The sequence below is a fragment of the Centropristis striata genome, chromosome 2 (assembly GCF_030273125.1).
Source record: "Centropristis striata isolate RG_2023a ecotype Rhode Island chromosome 2, C.striata_1.0, whole genome shotgun sequence".
Classification (NCBI taxonomy): domain Eukaryota; kingdom Metazoa; phylum Chordata; class Actinopteri; order Perciformes; family Serranidae; genus Centropristis; species Centropristis striata.
Window position 1 is genome coordinate 33,305,019 of NC_081518.1, and position 18,746 is coordinate 33,323,764.

Genomic DNA, 18,746 nt, shown 5'->3' on the forward strand with positions numbered 1-18,746 from the left:
GGACAAATCTCGCCAGTAACAAGCTAACAGGTAATTATGCACATCTGAATGGATCTGTGGCTGTAAATGACACCATTATTCTGGATTCAAAGAAACACAGAGTGGCAGGAATCAACAGTCTTGTGGGTTGTGTTGCTTGTTTTATGATCATGTCTGCAAACTGTGGAAGTGAGCACAGAGTGTGTGTGTGTGTGTGTGTGTGTGTGTGTGTGTGTGTGTGTGTGTGTGTGTGTGTGTGTGTGTGTGTGTGTGTGTGTGTGTGTCAATAAATCAAGGCATGTTTATTTGCAGCACCATGTGTGTTCCAGACAGCATAAAATGAGTTAACAGTGTCTGGTGGAATGTATCTGTGAGAGAGGAAAGACAGAAGTAAAAGAAAAAAAATGAAAATGCTGCTGAGTTTATATTAGAACATGACAAAAAGCACAGAAAAATGAGCACCCATGCCAAAGGATACCTCAGTTCTTCTATTCAAGCACCTAAAATTGTTGAACATTTTCAACATAAATAAAATAGAAGTTGTCTAAGATTTTTTTCCTCGTTTGTCAATTCTACCCAACGCCACAAACACTATCCACAGAACAAAAAGGCCCCTCTTTTTTCTTCTTTCCTTCGATTTACCCCTCTGTGTCCTCTTGTATTTCTCCATTTCTCTCTGTCTCTGCACATGAGGGGTTTGGTGTGCAGCCAGAGTGTTGACAAACATACACTTAGCAGGCCAGGAGCTCTTTCCAAATCAAATAATCAACCAGGAAAACCTGATTAGAGGGCCAGAAAGAAAAGGGCTCACTTCAGCAGTCCCAGTGAATCAACAGTACCGGCCAAACAGAAACATACCACACAGACGGGCTAATTCAGTCACTCTGCCACAGTAGTAACTGTTACCAAAAACACTATTTCTGTTTGGTGTTTCCTCAATTATGTTCAATTTGATCAGTTAGGTAAATGGAAAATAATACAGCAGCTTACGCATGTAAACTGAAAAAGTAACAAAACTGATTCAGTCAACAATAACTTAGCCTTACAACACAGGGGTGGTTCAAAGAATAACATTTACTTTATCAACAAGGGCTTAGCACATGCGGCTGGTGCACAAGGGATGGAAGCTGAAAAGGAAAAGAAAGATTTCAGAGCAGGTGGGAAGCTGTTAGTTATAATTTTAGTACAATATTCATTGACTTTAATTTACCCCAAGATTTTCAAATCTATATAATTAGCTTTCTAGCCTAAACACATCTTTTTACATCCCTAAATACTGAGTACAATGGTGCGATGAGTTCCTCAAATAGCAGTCCAAGCTCACTTCAGGGGCCTTTTTGCACCTTCAGGTCAGAAAATGGGTAAAGCACCACCTGCAAACAGCAGGACATGTAAACAAGCACACATGGATAGTACCATGGTCCTGGCGGTGGAGGAGGCTTCACGACACACACCCTCGACTTGTTTCACATTCCTGAGTCACCCCCTCCACCACCCCCTAAATCTATGCTTGAGTGTGAAATACCACAGGAGGGTGGTCTCTGCTGCACTTTTAACTCCTCACCTTTCTGCCCGTCCACAGAGCAGCCCAGCTGGTCAGTCAGCAAGAAACTGAGGCCTGATAGAGATCAGTTCTTATATTAAACCACACTGACATTAAAGCCGGTCACATGTCCCCGGGACACGGCTCGCTCAAGCCTGTAACTAACTTACGGCTGTCGCTTCGGACTGTGGATCGAATTTAGGATGAACTCCCTCCCCTAAAATAAAACCACTGGATACCGTTACATACTCAGCTCCCACTAAATAAAGTCCCTACTTATTTTTGGCCTTCATCTGTTCCACTGATCCAGTAATAAGGCGCGCAAGCTGGGGGGAAAAACATCTCCCATCACTGCATACACACAAACAGGCACCTAGGCATAAACACATTTATATTTTAACTTTTGATTTTTGGTTTAAAATATGAAAATGACAATTGATGATGGGATATTTACATGGGCAAAGTTAAGAGGGAGCACATCACCTGCTCCCTGCAACAAAACAGTGCCTCTTTTCACACTGTGCAACCACGACCTGCAAGAATCGCTCCTACCACTCATTTTCCATCTGTTTCTTTCTATTCTCTCCTTTTTTTAATCTTTCTCATCACTCCCTCTGCTATCCTGACTTCCCTTCCTTTTTCATCCCCCCCCCCCTTTCCCTGTGTCACTCTTCTCTCCGTCCCTGTCCTCGCCTCTCACCTACCTCAGCTCAGCCCTCAGCCCTGTGCCGTAACTTGACACTTTCTCACAGCGAGCGCCTGACTCTGCCAAGTTGTTTCCCTGTGTTGCTCCACTGTTGCCATGGTGAGACTCTGTGTGTACGCAGAAGTGTGTGTGTGTGTGAGTGTGTGTGAGTGTGTGTGAGTGTGTGTGTGCATGAGCAAGCAGCTACGTACACTCACGTTGATGTAAACTACAGCCCTGAAGCTTGTGTCAGGGATGGTGTGTGTGTTAGAATGTGTGGATTTAAGGGCACTGACTTTGGTGTAAACTGTAGTCCTTTCAAAGGTTTGTGATGTGATGTGTGTGTGTGTGTGTGTGTGTGTGTGTGTGTCTGTGTGTGTCTGTGTGTGTTTGAGTGAATGTGTGTTAGGCTTGCATGTGTGTACAACAGATGTAAAAACAGGAGCAATGGTGGTCAAGGTCACGAGTGGGTCCATTTTATCTGGCAGTGGTTTCCCTCCTGTGGCAGTGTGGCACAACAACCACGGATCTATGGACACACACAGACACAGACACAGACACACACACACACACACACACACACACACACACACACACACACACACACACGGCGCAGCTCACACAGGCTTGCTGTTTGCCTAGCACACTGGGGAGGGCAGAGAGAGCCAGGGGGCCGGTTGACTGTTTGTTTAAACAAGGTCAATACATGCGCGCGCACATGCACGCACACGCACACACTCACACACACAGGAGCGTTTACTGTATACTGCATGAGGGCTGTATATGGCCTTGCTAGACTGGTCCAAGCTCAATTCCTCTTATTCCCATTTCTATCCTCCCCCTCTCTCTCTCTCTCTCTCTCTCTCTCTCTCTCTCTCACACACACACACCTCTGTCTCTCTCGCCCTCTCAGTGACTGTTTTCTCGCTGTGAGCTAGGCCTGATTACAACAAATGAGAGCCAAGCTTCCGACATGTTTACATCAAATACAGCCCTGGGGCAAAGCAGCACTAGCTGCAGCCAGTTCACACAGTGCAAACCGCATGGCTCTGCATTGTTGTCTGTGTGTCTCCCCATTATGGCAGCCACACTATTGAGAGAGTCAGCAGAAGAGCGAGAGAGAGAGATGTGTCCAGGCAAAAGCTCCCTCGTGCCAAAAGGCACACGGGCAAATCAGAAGAAGAAAGAAAGCAGGTCAGACAGGTTGAGAAAAGTTGGACAGAATAAGAAAAGAGGTAATGACAGTAAAAAATTCAAAGTTAATGACAAAGATAGACAGCAATGGGGTCATGGCCATGCCTTCGTGCAACACATCAAAATCATTTAATGCATCCAAGCCAATTGAAATGTAAGGCTGCCTTGGACTGCTTCTGTCATATTCTCTTTTAAAGCCTTGTTACCAGACTCCATGACTTCATTAAGATTTATTAACAGATTTAAAGATGAATATCATAATTTTTTCCTACTCTCGAAGTCTAAAGACTTGTGAAGGGCTGCAAGTAGCTGATGATCTTCATGATGAATCGTTTAAAATGTCAGAAAATAATGAAAAGATGTCGAAATGGCAGTCTCTCAAAGTCCAAGGTCATGTCTGTAATTGATTTCATAAAACAGAGAAAAGCAGGAAAACACATTTTTTCTGCCATTTTTGCAGAAAATTTTACTTTAATCGATTATCAAAATAGTTAGCGATCATAATCCTGTAAATTGACAGATTGATCGCTGCAGCTCTAGACTTGTGTTGTAGTAAAGCACAATTCTATGCAGTGTTGCTCATTTGTTTGAGAGCTGTATGTGTGACTGTATCTGACAGCCTTTTTTCTGTTGTGTCTGCCTGCTTCAATGCGTAGCAGCAGGTAATACCAGAGGGGCTCCTTATATTTGTGTGGGTGCAGCAGCACTCAATTAAGCTGTTTAAATACGCACAAGGATACCTCAGCAAGCCAGAGAGGCTTTGGACTTATATGTCTCCTAGCAACAGGTGTACCGATTATGGTCTGCAGCTAGCCCCAGAGGAATGGCTAAAACAGCTAGTGAGCTAGGCACAGACGTAGCCAGCCTGCAATGTACAATTATTTCTAAAAGGTCATGTGGTCAATCATATCGCTACAAATACACAGCATTCCTCAAAGAATCCTATTGGTTTGAGCAGTCCAATTCCCAACATACTCCAGTCTGACACAGAGTGTTTAAATGGCCTTTAGACTTGTTTCTTTCAGATGATGTGGTGGGCTCAGATTAAAAGCTTGAATACTGGTATCATATGAAACTAGAAAGTTCTAAGGAATCTATTGGAATCATGTTATGATTACGTTATGGCCACTAATCCAATGCAGTTTGAGGCAAAAAAAAGTGAGAAAAAATGTTTTTTTAAACTTGACCTCACTATAAGAGATGACTCTCTAGGATAATCACAGCCTCATGAAACTTTACAACCACCAACTAGAGACCTAGAGCATTCAGAGGATGTGTAGCTTCCCTAGTTATATTGACAATAAGAGCAATATTTACCGACAAATGGTATCAACAGAAAAATTGCTGCAACATTTTATGAGACATAATTAAGCATGGGAATGGCCTTCATACATGCATATCATAATGTTGAGCTTAATCTCTAAAGTACCGGCTCACAACACAAGATTTTTGAAGTATAATAATCAGTGTATTAAACTGAATCTATATATTTCTGACTTCAGCTCTAATAGGATCTCCTCAGTGGCTCATTGCCGCTTATTTTCAGTGGTTGCAACAGTTCCTACATCCTGTGTCTGGGCCCAAAACCGCAGGTTAGAAATCACTGACCTAGAACTGCTCCTCAACTGAGCCATTAAATTCTTCACAGACACGCTGAAAAATTCACACGACCCTTCTCCCTGAGAAATCTGGATGACAGCCACTGGGTTAGAGGTATGGGTAAGTAGTTGCTTTGACATTCAGGTTAGTAGATGCCCAGATAGAAACGGCAAAATTTTAAAACAAATCTTTGGAGACCAATCTACAATCCTGTCAAAAGCACTTTTCTGGGTAAAGCAGTTTCTGGGTAAACCCTGTGTAACTACAAAACAACACATCAGTTAGACAAATTTATAATGCAGTGTCAGGGTGTGTGTTTTCATGTCGGAAAACTCTACATTGTGAGTATGGTTGTGTGTGAAAGACAGACATGACGAGTGATAAACCTTGTGACTGTCTGTCACTGTTTGTTTTTTATATTAAAAACCCAGATTTTAAAACATAAAACATTTGAAAACAGATTTCAAAACTTGGCCACAAGCAGAGGATGAAGGCAAACAGTTTGCTTGACCACAATCTGATCAGTGAAACACATGTTGGGACTCCCACCTAAAGGTGACTAAGCAATAAAAGTCAATAGTTGGCCGATGACGGGAAAACAAGGATGTCTCTATCCTGCCACATAGGGACCATTAGTTTGTAAACAAAGCTTGGACTTGTGTGCAAGAGTTTTCAAATGCTTTGTCGGGTACAGATTACGTTACTGTGAGCCAGTACCTGAAGCCAGTACTCTACCTGCTAAAGGAGAGAGGTTTAAAGCCTTAACGTAGTAGATTGACTGTATGGAATACTTTGAAGCTTAATTCATACTAGGTTGGTCAATTGGAAGAATATATCGGCTATTGGCAACTGGCTGAGTAGGGCTGGGCAATTAATCGAAAATCAATCAAAACAGACATTTAGAACCTCTAACCAATGTAATCTTGCCCATGACGATTATTTTGTTTATTTTTTTCCAATCTGTGATGCGAAAGCAACATGGAGGAGAACTTCGAGCCAACTGAGCAACTCGAGTAGCTTGTACCCAAGAAAAATGCCATGACTGTCATTTGGGCACAGTTTGTCTTTAGGGAAGACAACACTGAACAAAAAGAAGTCAATGCAAGAAATGCAATTTATTAATTTTCTGTTGTTTTAGAGAAGTTGATTTCCACTTTTTTTACTTCCGTTTGAAATATTAAATGAATAACCAAGAAATAGTTAATCCGTGTGATTTTTTAAAAAAATCATAAAGACATGCACTCTGTCATTAGAAAGTCCTTGCTTAGTTGACCGTATTTAAAGACGAAGGCATGTCAGTGAACTGAGAGCAAAAAACAAAAACAAAATAATTGTTCATTAATCGTAATCAAGGTTAAATGTTTAATTTTTTAAAAGCTCAAGGACAACAGTAACAGCAGACAGAGACAGCAGGGAAATATATTTTCTCATCCAACATGATAAATTAAGAATTTATTTTGACCAAACCACAGTTGCTGCAACAGTGGAAAAAGTAGCAGAGTAGAGTAGCAAAGAATGTTTTGCTTTGTTTTATTTTGTCATATTTATTTTCCTCAGCATACTGAAGAAAGGAGTGTGTGCGTTGAAGGACCCACCGACTCAAAAATGTCGTTGCAATGCAATAGTAAGTCCACAACGGAGTTGGACTATGCAACGGCCATCCTTGAAGTAAAGCTAAGAATAGATCTTTCGTTTCTGGATTTCTCTATTGGCTACCATCACATGCACCCCATCCACCATTTCTTTATGAGTCACTGGGGGCTCTACCTGTACTAAATTTGTACAGTACTAAAACACAAATGTCTGCACAAAGAAATCATAGTTTTCAAGGCTTCAAAGAGGCCAACTGAAGAAAAAGAGACAAACAACCCAAACATCCCTTATTCTGCCTGATACAAACAGGGTTTTGTTCAACCGGCCTGATGGAAAATACCAGAAGAATTTAGGATTAACACACCATGGAGAAGACATCATAATAACTCGATCTTCTTCCTCATGCACACTAACAGAACAACACAAACATTTTTAGATCTTTTACATATGTAAACTAGACCAGCCGCAGACTTTGTCTTGCTTTTCTGTTGATACAGCAGCTTAGTGGTATGTGATCTGGGCAAAAGCATGGCCACAAAAGGAAGTCATCACCATGTCCAGATGGCAGCTATGCCGTCATATGGTGACATCACACCACCAAGAGTCAAGACCCAAGGACAATGAAAGGTCCCCCAGAGCGCTGGGGAGAAGTACAGAAGAACAATCTGTAGAAAGGGTAGTTGCTGGAGTTTCAGCTACTAATTTGTAAACTACTGCATATACCAGTGTCTAACATCATCAATAAGGAAAGAAAAGCTGCCTCTTAATGTTGCCTGCCAAAGTCTTTCATATGGAAGAAATTAAGTGGGAAATGTGTAATTTCTGTGGCAGAAAATATCTGTGGCAGAAAAGCTGCACACACAGGCAGCAGTGTCATTCAGCCTCCAGGGAATTGCTTTCTTCACACCTTCAGTGCACCTGGGAAACATGATATGTGCAAGCTTGTTAACGGTTTCAAGTGGTCTGACCCCCTTCCGTCCAACATATACTTGGTCATAAGACAGTGGCTGAATGACTCTGTTTTTGCTCTCAAATCATTATTCTGATAATCTTAAAACAATAATACAAAACACAATGTGTGTGCTTTGGTTTTTGTGTTTCTGTAAAAACAATAATGACATCATGGGGTGAAGAAATGACCTTTTAATGTGGTACTATTTTGTTTTTTGCACAGTGCATCAAAAAAAGACAAAGAAGACCAACAATAGAGGACTGGGTGTTTAGTAAACAAAGACTGTTAGACCTGCTGGACGAGTGCTGATACTATCACATAGTACAGTCCAGCTGTTCATTTTATGCTGATTGTCAGTGTTTTTTAGTGTCTACACTATAAAAGCACCCAAAGGCAGATTGTGCAAGTGTATCCTTAAATTATTCTGGTGCATAAAAGTGAGTTACTGCCAGTTCGGTTAAATGAGAAAAAAATAGACTTGCAAATCAGACTCAATGGTCACTCTTCTCTCCCAAAAAAAACTCATTAACCCAAACATTTTCTCTCACAGGGCTCTGCAAACTGCGGCTCATGACAAGCAAATGTTGTTTGTGTGCTTGTCTCCCTCTGTCTGCTCCCTCTGTCCGTGAAAACACATTGCTGTTTGTCCATGTCATCATGAAAGTGCGTTCCAGCAGAAATATATTTGATTTTCATTTTCAGCACAGGTTGTGGCAACACACTGCTTCATAACGCCTACAGAAGAAACACTGACTTATTTCACCTTTAGTAACTATACAACTGTACAGGTCATTTTATGAGAGATTTATTGTATGGCAATTTGTCAAAAGCAGAATAAAGGGTATTTAAGTTCATAAGTGGTAGTAAATGTTTCTTGTGACTTATCTGTTTTTACATCCTTGACCTAGAATAAAATAAGGTGTTATAGTAGCTGCTTTAGATTCTAATCTTGGTCAAGATTTAGCCCAATAAAAACTAATAACCATAATAACATAAAACAAATATCATTAAAAGATGAAACAAACCAGAATCTTCTGTATTCACACTACACTTACACCAGACCGATACATAACCAAGCTATAACCAAACAATTCCCTCTGGGGATGAGGAATGAGGGCAAGCGAGGCAAACGCTTGGTTGAAAACATTTGACAGCTAAATTATGCATCGTCACATATGGCAGGATAGAATCTTGGTCTAACTGAGGTTGAAATGGTTAATGATTGGCCTTGAGGGAGCCTGCATGACTGAATGCATGAGGACATAGGCTGTTTCTAAAGCAACAAATGGCAGTAATTTGGGCTCCCTTGTTTTAGGAAAGATTTGTGTCCACAGCTGTTCGATTGTTGGGTATTTTCAAATTCTGCTGTATATTGTGTGTCGACTGAGTTTGCCTAAGGACAGACCTATTTCCCATTTGTAGTCCTGACACATGTTGCTGCCAACCAATGATACCGAAATAATAATTAACAATATCTGTGTGTTTCCATGTATTTTTCCATGTCTTAGGATAGTATTAATAAACTTTTTTAAGAACCCTTATCTTCACAGATTTTTTACTATACAATAACAATATCCAGTTTCACAGTATAATGGTAAACAGTATTACACAGTTATTATTATTTTTATATTATTATTATCAGTAACAATGACCCTTAAAGGAAGGAAAACAGTACAGTTGAACAACTGCATTATTATAATTTCTTTTTTTTCCCAATTGAACTATGTGAAAAAAAACTCCCTTTTGAAAATAAACAAAATAAATAAAAGCTGACAAGATAAGCCAACATGGTACATAGTATGATAAATGTTCGTAAATATACCGTAAAAACCTGTATACCACTGCAAACCTACTTGGGACAAATAATACACTGTATTTAAACAAAACTCAACAGTGGAAGCAAGGTAACATTATCCGTTTAGTTTTTAGACAAAATGCTTATTCGAGTCTGCAAAATTTGACAAAGAAAACAATGTAGCACTGGAAAAGTATTATATACAAGTGTTCAAGATATATGGACGATACTGGACCGTCCCTGGCAATCCTATTGGACTTACTGGACAGCTGACCGAACTGTCAGTCTGAAGTCAGCCATTGTTGGGTTCCATAACAATGGTCATGGTCAGGTTCTAAGGCCACTATCCTAATCATACGCACAAAGGAAGCTTGTCACTGTGTTCTTCAAATATTAATGGGACTGAAATCTTCCGCTATTGCTCTCCTTCTCCCTCTCCCTCTCTCTCTCCCTCTCTCTCTCTCTCAGACAGAAGAGCAGCCATAGATCTATGTAGGCTCACCTAGTCTCTCAAAGGTGCTATCGAATGACAGAGCAGCTAACTTGGCTATAGTGGCTGCCTGCTTGTCTTTCTGCCTCTACAGGTTGATTGACAGTCTTGCTGTGAGAAAGGATCCATGTGACAAGCCACACATGCAAATACGGTAAAAGAAACCCTAAATGTAATGTTCATTCATAACAGCCAGCTATAAGGCTTAATAATTACTTGTTTATGGTCCAATACGATGTAGCATAAGTCTTACTATATACGCTCATTTCAGCTTACTTCTCTTCATGTTTGATTTCATCACTGAGGGATAAAAGAATAGACTTTAGGGCTGTGTGCTTAATGCAGTGGGAGTTGGCTGAGAAGTGCTCAGTGCACAGGGTCTCACTTAACTAATGCATGGCCAGCATCATGTTAACACAGACAGTAAATCAGTCGTGACCTCACAGGGAAATCTAATCCTCAGTATGGTAGAGACATCAGTGCTTGTATTTTGTTTAATGGAGCGGAAAACCAAAGTTAATGTTCTGTAAAAGAGATTTTGGTCATTTTTATTCATAAGATGTCAGGACAGATGTTTTTCACTGCTAAGCTTATTAGCATTTGGGTAATAGCCTTTACAGTTTCAGACTTAAACTACAAAGCGGTGGAAGTTTTTGTCTGTGCAGCAGCAAGTGTGTGGTGAACGTGCACAAATATGTTACCTTGACAATTGGGTGGCCACCGGACGCTGCTTTGATGGCTCCTCGGCTGCCCTCGGTCTCATAGTGCGCTCTGTGGTGGGCTTTGGGTTGCACCTCTATCTTCAGGTCATACTGGCCAAACTGGCTTGGCAGTGGCCAGTCTAGAGGAGGCAGTGAGGAGGTTCTGAGGAAAGAATACCAAGTATACAAACACAAACACAAAGAGGAAGAGTAGATTAGAGCTTTGGTATAAAACATTATGACATTATGTGTAAAAGATTAATTGAAAACACAAAGTGAAAAAGTTTGTGGTTGTAGTAATATGTACAAACTGCCATGAAGCTGCGGTAGGCAGTTTTCTGAAAAATAATTTGGAAAATACAGCCCTTCTCCTGCAGCTCTACCCTCTGTGTCTAAGGCCCCTTCCACCAGGCATATGCAATTGCTTCATACAGTAACCTATACGAGTACAAGTTATCCATTTTCATCATGCCAATCTACCTTTTCTGTATGAGAATTACCGTCCTGTTTTCTTTCTTTATTACTTTCAATCTTGTGCTAAAATCCAGTATACTCGTCAAGTCCGGTGTTTGGACCAATCCTATTTTGCAGTAAAGGCAGTTGTTGCCAATGCCAGAATAGCAACTATTTCTGCAGGACTTCTGTGAATTAAATCAGACTTTTACCATCAGCCAATAGCAACACCCTATTGCTGAAAGGACCTGTGACTGGCCAAAGTCTCTCATCACAGGCTAGAATTTCTAAAGCCTGAGAACAGAGCTGAGAGGAGGTGCAGTGTACTCTTTTTTTGTCTAATAACAATATGCTTAAAGGTTATTATGGGATTTTTGCCAAATGATGAAGGGAAAAAAAACATCCTACTCCAGCTTTAAGACTGACTGTCTTATCAATTATGGAGAAACAGAATGTTATCAGCCTTGGCAGTAAGAATTTCCCTCAATATGCTTGTGTACTAACACCTTCATATTTTCCATATTACCAAACGTTCTGCGCAGATGTTAAGTCATTAACAGCACAGTAGGGTCAAGCAAGACAGTCTCTCTTTCTGGCTGATGACTATCTTAAACCGGTCTGAAAAATAACCAAAAGCTGACAGAGGGGTATTCCCCTTTCATGGTCTGAGACAACACAATGGGTGTTAAATGGGGGTATAACATGCAGTGTACTTAGCCCCACCAGACAGTGAATCACTGGAATGCCCACATGCATTAATCCTGTTCTTAAACATAACACTTGTAATAGGTCAGGTTAAGACGTTAAGGTTGAATCATTTTCTGAGGGGAGTTTTCTTTGTGAGTCTTCTGTGTGGGTCAGTGAAAGGGGTGGTAGGATGAGTGTGTGTCAGACGGTGAGTAAATTACTATGTGTGTGTGTGTGTGTGTGTACTGTACAAGTGTATATTTTATGTGTAGTGTACCACAGGGGCTGGCATTGTGTGTTTTTCCTCACTGCCTTTTTTTTTTTATCTGTGTAGGCCACAATCATATTTGAACAGCTGCACTCGAAAATAAAACACTCAATGGCCTTCTCCACAGTAAAACTGCGTCTCTCCATCTGAGTGCATTGGATCAGTTTATCCCCAAAACATTTCGTAAACACAGGCGTCAACCAATAGCATCAACCAAGCTGCAACCTTTTCCAAATGCTGTTGTATCTATTGTAGTAGATTATAATTGATTTAATTGTATTAGTCCACTAAAAATAATGATTTGGGAGTATAGTGCCACATCTCCTTTAAAATATGAGATAATCTGGTCCAAATCTTTATATCTTCAAGTGTTACTAAAACAAATCTAAAGTAGATGGTTTATCTAGTCTTAACTAGTTTTCTTAAGATTAATGGTTTACTTGGCTGGTGTTCATACCAGATACAAAGTTAATTTTTTGCCTTGCATTACTCTCATGTTTGACCATGGTTTGATATTTTTGTTTATTCGTGCAATTAAAGTGAGACACACAGGCGTAAACAACACTGCTATTTCATCTGTCAATTACTGTTCAGTTTCAGTCAATTGCTGACATTTAATAGGCAACACCATTTCTAAATCACGCCAAGCCACATTTTCTGCATTACATGTAGTGTAAAAAAAGTTTTCATAACAGCACATATCGGACAACATATACACCGATAAAAGTATCCCTTTGATTGGCCAATATGGGCCGATAATATCTGCCAGCTGATATGTCGCAGATGCATCGGAAAATCAATTTCTGTGTCTGGATTCATAACATCACCTGGAGGTGCACACAGCTTTGTGAACTTCACTGCCAGAAACTGTGTCTGGATGACTGCCACTAAAGGTGCATTCATTTTTTGTCACTTTTCCCCGAGGTTTAGAAAATGGTATTGAGTATTGAATATGTTCCTGGGTATTGGTATCAAATCATTCTAGTATCGTCAAAACCATACTCACATCTTTGCATTAACTTTGAATGTAATCATACCACATTGCTTCAGGTATTGTGTAATCACTCCATTCTTGGTTTATTTATTTTCTTTTTTACTTGCTTTTTCTTTTGTAAATCTACGTTTTTATTCTACTCTCTAATATATGTACTAAGCTAATGAAGAACATATGTTTAAGTTGATGAGGTTCTTTAATTGTAGTAAAAGCAACAATGTAAACCTTTGTCACACAATATATATCAATTATTCATTATCCAAGACTACTAGTGTAGGGCAGCACAAGCAATACTATATGGGTCATCCAGGTGTTTTGTCTGGTTATAGTGTGAGGGAATGTTTTTAGCACAGCAGTATACACGATCATAAATTAAACTGTGTGTGTCCATGCATGTGTGTCTCTGTCTATGGCTGTGCATGTTAGGCCTGAGTCAGTGAATTGAAGTCAGCTGCGAGTACATGCTGTATCATGGGCCAAGAGGCAGACACCCTATGCTACACACTGATCTCCACCACAGTGTTGGCCACTGTAGGCTCTTTGTGCACCCTGTCACACGGTGGCATAAGCTTTTATTTGGCTCTGTCCAAGATGGAACAGGCTCCTTGCATGCAAATGCACTGAGCCTAAAATGCATGATAGATCTTTGACAGTACAAATAACTCTTAAGGGAAAGTTTGTAAAGTTTTAGCCAGCATGGCTGACTCTCTTAATTCTTCCCTTTCTAAACGCCTGTCAAGTGCTGGCTACGTGCAGACCAATCTGATCAGCCTGAATTAAAGACATGTGAGTCAGGCTTTCAGTGGAGCCATTTCACTTCATAAACTGTCTTACAGACTGGCTTCGAATCCAAAGGAAAGACTGCATTTTGGAATTAAAAGGCATGTGTCTGACATTTTTGTGGAAGTTTTAAGCAGCTAAATGCAACCTTGTGGTTCCAAATCTAACCAAGCTACATTTTACAGATTCTTCTACCACATATGACATGTCACCTAAATCCTCTTTTAGGTTGCATCTTGTTACATATAGACTAACTGGCGAGGTTGAGCAAATCACATAAGATTACAGGCACAATCATCCCAAGTAGTTAAGTATGAGTAACTCTGAGTGTCTATTTTAGTGTCTGAATAGTCAACAAGTAGCTGAGCTTAATTCATCTTTTTGATTTTCAAACAAGGTTTTCACCTGACAGCAGCACTAAGATCTAACACAGTGTAATACATGCATCCTCACCCTTATGTTTTCCTCCCGGCAGCCATGACATAACTACCCAGGAAATGTGGCTTTGCATGGCTGCTACGGTAACAGGAGAAGAGGAGGACAGAGGAAATATGAGCTTTGTGACGGACCAGAGCAGAAGCAGTGGCCTATGTCCTGACACAGCATAACCTTTCTCAAATGTCTAAGCCATGGTTTAGGGGCTCACAGTGCAATCACAGTCCCACAACCCAGCTAGTCTTCTCTATAGTCTCCATCGTCCCACCAGCATCCTTTCCATCCAATTAATTAGGTCATCTTACATCTACACATGTGGCATGAATGTGAGACCCAAATATATTTAAGGTAGGGGTGTTCAAATCAAGTTTTTTCGCCCCCAATCCCAAAACGAGTAATTTAATATTGAGTATCAGCCAATACCAAGTACCGGTCAGATATTTCTATTTCCCTATAAAATACAGCTGAACAGTGCACTCTTCAAGTACAAGAAAGTTATTCAAATCAATTCAGTGTACATGCCTAACAAATAAATAGTTCTGCTTTGCATTGAGAAAAAAAATCCTGCATCCAAGCCGTTGCTTCAGCACAGTTCACTGAATAAACTATATTGCATTGAGGCTTTATTTCATTATCTGTACATTTTTTTCTCTCTCTGTCACTCTTGCTTTTAAGATACACTCAAAATAGCACAAAATAGCAAATTAGTAAAACTCTAATATATCTGTCACTCATTCCAATGATGAAGGTGTTACTATGAATCCTACTGTTTTTCTTGGCAAGACCTGCCCTGCGTAGCATCCAAGCATTAGGCATCCATGCTCAGGTGTGGTCCTGGACCAAACTAGATTTGTCAAGGTCCTGTTCCCTGAGCCCCGACCAATAGGCTTTCCTGATCCAGATTTTAGCCTATTCTTCATTCTCTGGTTACTGACTGGAACTGCACTTACTTGTTTTGCCACAGAGAAATACTGGCCTTTCGTTTAAATAAAGCTTTTGGCAGCCAACTCATGAGAGAGTGCCATTAATATCTTATTGTATAGACAGCTCAGAGAGTAAGGCACGACGAGTGTCTGAACACACCACCCACTCCCACCCATTCCACCTGGGCCATCTGTTCAAAACACCACTAACACACAAATGCCTATGCATACACGCACTGGCAACTCAACAAGCATCTATTTCATGACAGACATGAGCAATGCACAACCAGCCCTTGGCCTGAGGTGCTCTGATAAGCCCTGTTGACTATTCCCCAGTCAAGACTGAAGACTAGGGTGACAGGATATTTTCTGTTAGGGCTCCAACCCTTTGGAATAGCTTACCTGAGGAACTAGGACTACAACTTCCACTGCCCACTTTTAAATGATATCTCAATTATCATCTCTCTTTTTTTTCTGATTGGCTTTTTCTGAATGATTTTAATTGTTTTATTAATTATTTTATCTGTTCTTTTATGGCTTCTTTTATAAAAGCATTTATCTTGTAGATGTTTTCTTTGTATTTAAAACTGTTGCCCTTGAGCTTGTTTTCTTTGTTCTGAGGCACTTTGTAATGCACATTTTTGGAAAAAGTAAAGTTATTATTATTATTATTATTATTATTATCAATTTCTTTGTTACAGCCAACCACAACAATTGCACACAAAATAATTTCCCTTTTAGATAAAGATAAAAAAATAAACAATCTAATAGAAACATCTAACAATATAGAACATACTATATACGACTTACTCACCCACCTCCTCTATGGAGTCCAGTGGACAGTTCAGGACAGAGCTCGCTCTTCTAATCAGTTTGTTAAGTCTGTTCCTGTCCCTGTCCGTGCAGCCCCCTCTCCAGCAGATTATTATTATTATTATTATTATTATTATCAATGCTACAGTAACTTTAATAGGGACAAATGTAAGGAAATACTTGTAGGTCTTAGCCATGGCCTTAGAATATTTCACCAACAGGGCAAGGATGCAAATGGTGAGTCATCTCAGAGCTGACCCTGTTACCCTGTTATTGTCTGGAGAGTGTTAGGTCTATGAGAGCAAGCATTTGTGTTATGTCTATGCACACGTTTGTGCATATGTGTGTGTGTGTGTGTGGTGGCCCCCTTGCCATATGTGCCCTGTGCTGATTTACAGTGCTAGGGGCCAGTGCACACAAACAAGGCCATGCCTTCATCTGCTGCACACATTGGAGAACAGACAGCAGACTCCTCTCTTAAAAAACTCCATTATGAGTTTCTGATTGCACCCATCACTCTTTAATGTGGAGATTGAGATTGTGCCTATGTGTTTGTCGGTGCAGTGTGTGTCCCTGTGTTCCCCTCCACAAACTAATAAACTTGTATTACTCTGTGATGCAACTAAATCAGATTTATACTGCTGGTACAAAACTCAAAGTTCCTCCGTTACTGAACATTGATCTGCATCGTTCCATCAACAGATTGACACTGATTTACTGCATTGCAATGTTTACACTTCTCTCCTAGATCAAAAAGGTTTTCCAATCTTTATGACACTTCACAACACTCAATAAAAACATTCACCACTGAGGTCTATTGTTTAGCCCTGACCTACTAATTGCTTTGATTGGCAACATTTGTTGTCTTTACCAACCAATGATTTCATTAATAATTCACAAAAATACTGATAAAGAGGCCGTCATCGCCTCACCACCTTCTGTTTTCACTATATGGTATAAGTTAAAAACACATTAAGCATATAATCCAATAAGTATCTATTCCACACTAATACTGCAGTCACAACTGTCACCAAGTCTTTCTCAAATATAAACAGGAAGTAGAAGTAAATTGATTGCAACAGAAAGTTCTTTCAACCAGTTGAGAAAGTCGTTGCTGACATTTGAAAAAACAAAAAAATGTTTTAAAAAATCCAGCCACTTCCTCTCCCACTGAGTCTTTTACATCTGCATCAATCATGTGCTTAAAAAGGATAACTGCATTCGAGTGATGGAGCTGAATTTAAGAAAAGATAGTAATTAGAGTAAAATCTTCCATTTTTTCTGCTTATTCTTCTCAACATCAGCAAATTTACCTGAATATAGGTGTATGACCGGGTTTGGGTTTATTCCATGAGAAGTGAGAGGGCACAGAGAGGAACTGTTCCCCAGGCCCATCCTTCTTCAGGCTGTGCAGGGCCTCGTCTGAAGGAGAGTCTAGATTAGGAGACATATTCCCTTGGTCATCTAGACCCAGCTCCCCTTTCCCAGTCTGCATAGCCGTTCTGTCCTGTGAGGTCTTCCTTGTCTTGGATGGGATGTCTGCCTCAGATGGGCAGCACTGGAAGGGTGACATGCCTACAGAGGGACTGCCAACCCAGGTGTCCTCTGTTACGCTGCCCCTAGGTGAAGGTCCTGGCGTGGGTGTGGGTGAGTGATGAGGAGACAATGAGCCGGGGTAGCAGATGTCGGCGCTAGAGTGGCGCCTCTTCCCACAGGGCGAGGTGGGACGCGAGGAAGGCCGGGAAGGTGGCCGCGGGCTAAGCCAGTTTTCATCAGTGACACTGGTGCGTGGCGAGTGACAGGGGGACTGTCGGGGTGACAGGCTGATGGAGTGGGAGTGTTGCACAAATGCAGGGTGGTGGTGCTGCCAGTTGGGCTGCTCCTCCAAAACAACACCACTGGTTTGAGGGGAGGCACAGCCTGGGGAAGTAAGCGGGGAGCCCAGTGTGAACCGGGCAGCCGCTTCATTTAGCTCTGAGTCAACATCGTCATAGACGTGTGAGAATGATTCACAGGAAGAGGCATCAGAGAACCAGCTCCTAGAGGAGAGGCTGCTGCATGGACTAGGGCTGAGCGAAGAGTCCCGATAAGAGTGGTCCAGGGGCAAATACAGGTGATCTCTGGATAGGGGCCTCTCCCCGTGGTAGTCCCTATCAGGGCCATTGGCTCTCAGACCCTCCTCATTGGCATCCATCTCCTGCTGGCAGCTGGGGGAGATGGAGGTGATCTGGATACTGGGGCACTCAAAGGCCTTTGGTGCCTCCACAGGAGCAGAGGGCAGCAGGGGGGAGGTGCCATACTTGGAGTCTTGTGCCTCATAGCTCGGAGGCTCAGATCCTGGTTTGTGTGAGTGAAGGCGTGGGGAAGTGCTGATGACATGGGAGTGGGACTGCATGCCATGACGAGGCAGGCCTATAGACTGGTGGTTGGTGACCATAGACTGGGGCTGGCCCACATTTAGGATGTAGAACGACGTGTTGTCATCAGGCTCCAGATCTAGGAGAGGAAAAGAAAGAGAAAATTAAGCTACGGCATTGTAGAGAACATTTTTACTTGTTTTTTCCTTAATGTTAATATTGTTTGACGTCATTGTATTAATAAAAAAAGCACAAAAGAAATTACTCCTGAAATATCCAGAGCAATACAGAGAATTGTTTACCGTGTCACAGCTCCTCAAGCACATAAAGAGTGTAGTGTCACAGCTGAGGTTGTGTTTTTAAGCAGATCAGACAAAAGCATTAGCAGGCATATTTTGCAGCCTAGCCACCTTTTAATCACCCTAACCAAAGTCAAGATCCATCACAAGTATAGCAGACAGGAATAAAAACTGTAAGACAAATAATGGCATAATTTTCATCTCAG

The 18,746-nt window shown here is 41.0% G+C and overlaps 1 protein-coding gene across 1 annotated transcript in view; it reads right to left on the reverse strand.

Annotated features, from left to right (window-relative positions):
- Nucleotides 1-18,746, reverse strand: part of nfatc3a (nuclear factor of activated T cells 3a) — a 67,521-nt gene that overhangs the window by 30,591 nt on the left and 18,184 nt on the right. Inside the window, exons 2-3 of the mRNA XM_059349219.1 lie at nt 17,198-18,380; nt 10,532-10,694 (exon numbers count right to left, since the gene is read on the reverse strand). Of these exons, the coding sequence (XP_059205202.1) occupies nt 10,532-10,694; nt 17,198-18,380 (1,346 nt within the window). The remainder of the gene's footprint in view (nt 1-10,531; nt 10,695-17,197; nt 18,381-18,746) is intronic.